This window comes from Limulus polyphemus, unplaced genomic scaffold (assembly GCF_000517525.1).
Source record: "Limulus polyphemus unplaced genomic scaffold, Limulus_polyphemus-2.1.2 Scaffold2670, whole genome shotgun sequence".
Classification (NCBI taxonomy): Eukaryota; Metazoa; Arthropoda; class Merostomata; order Xiphosura; family Limulidae; genus Limulus; species Limulus polyphemus.
Window position 1 is genome coordinate 109,070 of NW_013668280.1, and position 8,937 is coordinate 118,006.

General features: G+C 31.3%; 1 protein-coding gene across 7 annotated transcripts in view; it reads right to left on the minus strand.

The window, feature by feature from the left end:
• Window positions 1–4,981: 4,981 nt before the first annotated feature.
• LOC111087806 (fasciclin-2-like) overlaps window positions 4,982–8,937 on the minus strand; it is a 23,674-nt gene continuing 19,718 nt past the window's right edge. For all 7 annotated transcript variants that reach the window (XR_002612449.1, XR_002612450.1, XM_022395793.1 and 4 more), the window contains one exon: window positions 4,982–6,200. Coding sequence is in view for 5 of the 7 variants with exons in the window: in XM_022395793.1 (XP_022251501.1) it covers window positions 6,040–6,200 (161 nt within the window). In the remaining 2 variants the exon portion in view is untranslated. The remainder of the gene's footprint in view (window positions 6,201–8,937) is intronic.

Here is an 8,937-nt window from a genome sequence, read left to right on the forward strand (position 1 = left end):
TAATACTTTCCAAGCATTGCCACCAAATTCAGGCCAGCCTCAACTTTGAATGGCTTGCACCTGCATTATCAAGCGTGTAATTTGACGTGAAAAAATACAGTGAATATTCAAACTCATAATTGCATCAACAGTAGGACCTGATGACTAATTGAAACTTGAAATTGATTTTCTTTTTTGGGTATATATGTAATTTTAGTTGTTTTATGTATAGCCTGATGACCTGGTCAGAACAAAATAAATATATAATTGCATACCCTGTGTTTCTTCATGGTGGACATAGCAGCGAACTTTGAAAGTGCATTAGGCTGGTAAATGGTACCTAGAAAAATATTCTTACTCTCCAATCATTGTAGAAGCTGATGATCTACCAATGTTGCATGTTTTCCATGCCATTGTAGGATGTAAAAATGATAGAGATTATTCATGTATCGTCAGATACTGATGGCATTATCTTGGGATATATTTAAAGTTATTTTCAATAGGAATTTTTACTTTTTTGATGCACTAAGTCAACTTAAGCTTCCTTGTAATTCTGTCATTAGGCAGGTAGTATTTCATTATTTTTACATAAAAACATATACAATATTAGATATTTAGTAGTAAGATTTTTGTTGTTGTATATATCCTACAATTCTATTAAAGGTAATTATTTTGATACACAGCTAACCATTAAGTTAATAAGACAACACTACAGAAAGACATTTTATTAAATAAACAAACATAAAACAAAAGGTGCAAGATGACTATTAGTATTTAGTGGATCTGCTTCTTATAAGATCTGAAATTCTGCATGGAATAATTGTTTCACAATTTTTACACACAGAGTTATCTACGTACAGATGTCTCTAATTTTGAACTGACCAATAGCTAGAGAGTGTTACCCTACCAAGTTAGAAATTAATCTTAGGATTTGTGTTGGTACTCATAAATGTAAGAAATTCAGAGATGAAAACATACTGAATTACCTATTTATAGAAAATTCCAAATTTTAAACATGTTCTGATGCAATATACCAACTTTGTTCCTTGCTTTCGGTGTCTACTGCTGAGTGACATTTTTGGAGCACCTATGACTCTACGTATTTTTTGGGTCAAAGTGTGGAAGGGGCAGTCCAACAAGTTTAATGAACAAAAGTGTTGAAATGTTTTTTGTCATCAACAAAGATCTGGTTGGGGTGATAATCAAATTCATCTGCGAAAACCCTCGTTCACATTCACTGGAAAAAAAAAAAGATTAGTACTCTGTGTGTGTTTCAATTGCTACAATTTTTCCAGAACCATCTTTTCACTAAAATACTAATGATATCTACGAATCATATCTCCTTCATTTAGCTGAAGTCGTTTTGATAATTTTCTGACCTCCATCTCTGAATGTTAAATGAGAATCAATGTTTTCATGCCAGTGTTTTTTATCAAGCACACTGTACTATATCGCTATCTTCACTATGAAGCAACCTATTTCCGATTGTTTTTTTTCAAGATTCTGTAAAAAGCTTCTGAATTAATCAGAGAATCCTTTTTGCAATCTTTGTTGTGAAGTGAAACTCCCCGGAAGTGAAGATGTTTTTGTGGCATATTTATAATATGGGCCTGGAATCATTCGTCTTTCTTCAAAAATTTGTACAAGAGCTTTTATCTTTTGATCCGCCTTGTACAAGTCTATATTGTGCTGTTGTAAGTCCAAACTCAGTTTGGATATTTCTTGAAGAGCATCACAAATCAGTCCTAGATCCAAAAGAAATTCTGTGCTTGTAATTTTTTGCTGTAAGCCTCATATGCACATTGCTCTTTTTTTGTATCTTGTTGAATCATGCTTTGCTTCTTTGAAATGTTGCACTAATGCTTCATAGTTTTCCCAAACAGCTGAAATTAACCGAAAACTAGATGCCACCCATTGAGTGCTTAAAATTTGGCCAATTTTTAAAAGTTGAATCTCCAGCAAGTTCATGCACACTTTCAGTTCTCTGCTATTTCTAGGCAACGCATGATACAAGACAAAGTTTATTAATAAATGCTTTAAATTTGTTGATCCCTGAGACTGATTTTACAGTGTCACTGACCAACAGTTCTAGTCTGTGATTAGCACAGTGCCACACAATTACAGAAGGAAATTTGTCTTTCATCAGTTTCTTAACTTCACTTTTACTCCCCAATATCACAGCTGCACCATCACATGCCACACAAAGTAAATAACTTTCAGATAATCTTCATTCATTCCATAAGACTGAAGACAATTGAGTAAAGAATCAAAAATTCCTTTTACTAGTATTTATTTCATTTCCTCACTAATATGATTCATAATGTTAATACATGCATTCTTTGAGTGAAGGATACAACCCATGTCAATACCATTTAGTTCTTGTAAATCTATTTCAGATTCAAAATTTTGAAATGATTGGTTTTCTTTTGTTACCTTATATGCTGTGCGAAAAATTCTTGTGGTAATCACTTTTAAATGAGATAACGCTTTAAAACACAAATTTGAAATGGTCTCTTTCTAAGTTTCAGCCAACAATTTTACCGCAGCTTTATGTCTCACGGTTTCCTTGTGATTGAAAAGTTGACTTTCACCAAAATGAGTTATTTCATTGTTGGCCCATTCTTTAGAAACTTTCATTCCTGCCTTTGTGTCCACTCCAAAAGTTCCAATTTTATGGCAAGGTGTACAGCCAAGTTTCTTATTTCTAATATTCAGCCAATCATACTTCCTGCAAAAATCATTTTTTGATCGGCAGTTCAGTAGCTAGGCATGTCATTGTCAGATAGCTCATGGACACCGGATGGACCAGGAACAGAAACTGTCACTGATGCCATTAATCCCTGTTCCTCGGTCACTTATTCTAGCTTTCTTATTCACAGAAGGTGAAAAGAAACTTGTAATTCATTTCATTTTTATGTTTGAGTGTTTTCTCAAGACACAATGAAAATGATATACACTCCCGGTCACAATAAAATCAAAGCACAGTAGAAAAGAAATGCACACCCACTCAAAGTGGCCTCACCACCTCGACTGAGCACGTCAGACCAAAATGACGTATTTATTGAAACTCACACGCATATTTTTACCTTGGCTGAGAAGATGCTGTACGATTAATGACGTCAGTCGTCTTCATCGACTTTGTCCAGACCCGCATACCAGTCAACTCGGCTTGTGGTCAACTGTTTCCCAGTCCCAAGCAGTCTCTTTGAACTCAGTATCACATCCACCCAGGCCGGCTCTCACCTGCCACTACCCAATTTAAACCCATCAATCAAAGCGAGGCCACATCTTGTAGGTGTTAAAACCAGGTGATCATTGATGTTCCCTATTAATGGCACACTAATCGTACCTGATGCTTCACACATACATGATCAAACAAACAGTAAGTTTTCATAATCTTTTAAATTTGTCATTTGTAACACTTCTAGTTTGGTATCTTATTGATCTTCTTGTGAACAAAAGGTTTGTTCAAAGGGGAAAAATTCACACATTCATTTACATTACTCTTTCAAGTTAGTTTTGTCACCTTTCTCTCCATTTTGCAATATGAAAAATGATGCTGGTACGCCGTACCAGTGCCTACCATCTCAAAAAAAGCCCTGTGAGTATGTATATATGTACATTATTATTTGTGTGTGTGTATATGTATATGCATTGGGGTTATTTTCATACAATGTTACAAAGTTCAATTTGTTCATACTTACTTCCTCAATGATAAATGTGCATAGAAGTAAGCAAGCTCAACAAAATATCACAACTAATTTTATCTTGCATTAATTAACCAACATCAATAATAATATTGTTTTTATTTTCAAAAACACTTTCAACACACATATAATAACAACTTATCTTTCTTTTGCTTTTACAATAACTCAGATGCATCAAATAAGGTTTACAAATCCAATAACCTCTATCAAGAATAACGAACTTGTGTTTCACTTTCATTTTATAAATATCAATTTGAAATAAATAAATACTATGCCTAAAAAAAAGTTTTCTAAAATCATCAACTATTAAACAATTAAATATGTTACAAAAATATTTTGAAATGATAATACAAAAACATTATCATAACTGAGTAAAAAGAGAATAACATCAACAAAGATAAAAAAATGCAAACGATATGAATAAAATCAGTTATCATTGGCACATGATAATAATGAATAACTGAATATCACATAATTATCAAGTATCTGTATTTTTGATAAAATTAAAATGTTCGAACTTCACATCTAATATAGTCTGGCTACATTGTATACACACTTTAAGCTTGAGAGGTGAGATCTATTTATCAGCAATGGTAATGTGAAATTTATATATACACATACAGAATGCCTTATTAATAAATTAAATACAAATAATAATGCAGCAATCACTACCACAACAGCTGATGTTTATTTCTCACATACAAAATTTGTGATCATTTTTCAACATCAAAGATTATTAAATTTAAGTTTCAATCACTACTCCCAGTAACAAACCTTGTCTTGAAAACAAGCACATAAATGCTTATGATAATGAAATATCACCCTGTGTTTTTCTGATTATGTAGTGCCATTTTAATTTATATTTCATAAATATAGCTGAATCTATGTTTTGAGATACCTTTCATCAAAATTATATTGTACAGTTCAAATACAATGAGTACAATGTTATTAATAAACTGCTATGCTTAAAGTAAGAATGAAAAACATGGCTGTTATATGAAAATAGACCAAATAACCAAAAATAGCCGTGATTCTGAAAATAAGTTTGCAAACTAACGAGAGGATATTCAAACCCCATGAAAGTGTGAAAAGCATAGATTTTACCCTAAATACTTTCTTCTTGTGTAAACATTTATAAAGTATTTGAGTTTGAACAATATACCAATATACAAATAATCAGCTATTTTCAATGTACTTACAAAAATCTTTTCTGGATCTTTTAATAGGTTGTAGTGGCTGAAGTAGTTATCCATTGTTTAGTTTTGTTTTTTTCCTTGTTTGTTTAATTGCTAATCAAAGAGCAAGTTTTGTTCAAAGATAAGGTTTACAAGAATTAAACATTTAACCATTTTCATAGAATTTTTAATATTTTATGCTTAATCTTAAAACTGTCTCTTTATTAATTATGATTCTTATTAGATATAGTAAGATAATTATTGAATTTCAGACTAAGTAAGAATAATCAGAGTGGTTGTTAGTGCCAAAAATAAAAGAATTAATCATCCAATAATGTATAAACCTTAAACACTCATAGATTATAGCATGAGTGATTTTTACATAAAAATAGATAAGTCCAGAATATCTGAACATAATATCCTTTTCTTTATTTTAATGTATTATAAGTACTTGGCTTTGTAATACCATAATAAAGTCATTATATGTTATCTCTTTACCTCAGAAAATCCAGCTAAACAGTAATACTCAAACTACATTCGCCATGTTTATCACCATACGAGTAATACAATTTCTTTGAATGACTAAAAAACGTCCTAAAAATTCATTCATTCATTGACATTATAAGATAAGTTTTAAAACAACCCCCCCAACAAGGCTAAACAGATTGAAAGTCACAATTCTTGTTACTGACAATCAAACATGATAATGTTAGTTCATTATATTTGCTTTATTAAACTAAAGATCTTTGATGTCATGTCTAATGGTTTTAATTTATTGAGATTTCAAAATGACCTTTTTATAATGTATCAAGCACACAGTTAAAGTGAGTGACATAAATTAATTAAATATGATATTCAAAATACTGCTTTCATAAAATTCCAATTCTTTTTTAGTCAATCACTTATCCACAATACTACTAGTATGTTTACCACATAAAGCTGAATGCTGACTAAATATTTTATTCTTGATTTGTGAAAATCAAGATAATGACTATTGCACACAGGAGCACAACATAAGAAAAAGTTAGTTTGCTATCTCTAATCTTTCTTTTGAACTCTTGCAAAATATGTGAATAACAGACATACACATATCACACAAACAATAATGTGTGGTTTAGTAAAATACAAGACTGCTTTTAATGCCAGCTAGATCAACAACAATTAATTCAATTTGAAATCTATGATGATGGCTGCACCACTGTATTATTATTGGTTGTTCTAACTTTTTCAATATTGGCATTAAAGTCAGCTTCTTCCAAGAGGTAGGTTTCTTCTAAGTTGTATTCAAATCTTGAATTGGAGGTTATTCTGGACATATCATTAATGTCATCTGGAATTACTGTGTAGAATAAAAAAAAAATATATATATATATGTATTACATCAGATGTAAATCATTGGATGTATATGTAAAAATAAAATGTTTCCTTAAAGTCTTCCTGATCACCAACTGAAAGACGTTAAGGAATACACTTTAAACTTATTTGTACAAAATCAACTATACCTTCCATAAAGTGTACAAATCCCCCTAAATACATCATTTACATTTTCTTCCAAACAGTTTTAATGATGTAGTACTATCATTCTCTTTCAGGTAAGAAAAAATAATATTAATATCATAAATAATAATACACAGAGCAACTTTTGACCTATATTACATGAGATCATTTACAGAAATAAAATTCACTTGTGTGGTCTTTAATAATACAGTGAGAAAATAATAATATTAGGATAAATAAAACTACAATAGAGAGTGACAGGGAAAGGGGTTACATAAAGCAGGAAAAGAAAACATAACTATTAACAAGAATAACACAGAAAAGAGAAAGAGCAAAACAGTTTGTAGAAAACAACATACAGGAGGAGGGAATAATAAAGTTGAATGGAAAAAACAGCATAGAGAAAATAACGCTGATGAAAAGGATAACACAGAACAAGGAGAAAATAACATTAAAGATGGAGGAACACAGTGAAAATACGAAGTAACACAAAGCTGACACAAAAGTATCCTGAAAGAGAAGATCTGACAGATCTGGTAGAAAGTGACACAAAGCAAGCAAAATTAATAAAAGTCCTACATGGAATAATGAGTAAAAAAGTGTAGGCTAATACTATATTGCTTTCAAATTCTGATGTTAAAAATGTTCTCACTGAATCATTGTTCATACAGTACTCAGTTGGTAAAGTGATTTGTATTTTTTCAGTCACATCATTCTGAATAATGTTATAAGATACAAAGGTCCACAAAGTTGTACTTTAACTGGCTTCTGGTTGCAGTTCTGCAGATCTTGAGATTCTACCCAAACAATACAAAACTGTACAAAGCGATTAAGACATTTGATCTGGAATGCAAATTAGAGTCATTCAGCCACTGCTATATATATATATATATATATATATAGTGGTCTTAGCTGCCATTACCCTCTTCTTACTCTGTATCATTCATTATTCCTTTCACATGTAAATCTCTATATCCTCTGTATTATTATAAGCTGATCAAGTAAAGGAAAACAATGCATGCCCAGCAAGGTAATCATTGTAGAACAAATTCAATACAATTGGAACATTTTTAAATGTTTAAGGCATTTTATGCATTCTAAGTGTGCGACAAAATCTGTTAAAAATTCAGCTAAGCTCATCAATGTGTTTCCCATGGGAATAAAGTTTGAACTAGAAGGAAAACAGACATTTCTCTGTACAGACAACAGTGTAATATAATACATCATTTGAAAGAGAAAAACTCTGGCTTTCTATTGGTTATAAATAATATAGTCTTAAATGTCAAAGAGGATTATGGGCAAGTTCTGAAAGAGATGGAATGTGACAGATGGACATGGCAAGAGGGATCTGATTTTATATTTTATTGCTCTGAAACTAAATAAGATTGAAGGCTTCGTAAATTATCCTTTGCCTGAATAATGACATTATTATAATGAGTAATGTACATTAAATTTTGTACTTCTTGGAGGGGTAGTAAAAACATTAGAGACGAGGGAAGACACAGATAACAAACGTCACAGTTCTCATACTAGGGGAGTTTGAGAATATTTTTAGATATTTCCTTATAAAATTAAGAACTTAAAACATAAATAATATTAAACTTTGATTTATGATCTACATTCTGATGCTGAGTTTATCCATGTACATTGATAATAAAGCACTTAAATTAAATTGTGAATGTAACTGTAAAAAAAAGTGACATGCACACTTTGACATACCCAAGTACTTTCATGTGGCATAATTTTCATGCAATTTATTGTCATTGATTAAGTCTGTTAGAAGTTGATTGTGGACAGCTGTGTGCAAACTGTATGCTGTTTAGTTTGTTATGGTACAAAGTTTGAAGTAAAGTACTTGCGCTTGCCTTGTGTATGTGGTATATCACGGTGCATATTCAGTACCTGGGGGGTCAAATCTCATGCATCCCAGCAAATTCTTGTGTGTATGGGATCCAGAAGTTTGGGTTAACTAGTATTTCAGAGGTAAGTCCACTTGATTTTAGTTAAATTTTAAACAAATCTGGCCTATCAGACTATGTTTGTTTACATGCAAGTGAGTTAATATAATCAGATCTATGCCCAGCATCACAATATTGCTATCTCCAAAATGATAATTAAATTTGAAACGCACTTTCAAGTTTTATAAACATAACGATGTGCCTAACAGATCCATAGAATGATAATTTTGTCAGCTTAACATCACTAATCTTGAGATTTGCATAAACCTGCCTCTATGAACAAGTGAGTTTTAGGGCTGATACATCTACATCAATAATAGTTGTTGTTTTTTTATGTTTCACAGTCAGCTAATTGCTTACTTAATTGAAATACCAGTAGCAAAACTGAGATCTAAGCAAATCATTTTATACTTCATATTAGTTTTAAAGTGGTTTCACTTTTTTTTACACTGCACAGTCTGGCTTTAGATATATGCCAAGAAAGTTCAATTTTAATAACTGTTTAGGTCTGTTTCTCATATTTTCCATCACTATCTATGATTTGTTTATACTTTTTATAGATTTGACCAGATTTTCATGCTTTTTTTTAAGGTACAAGAATGAACCCAGCAAACAAGTAAC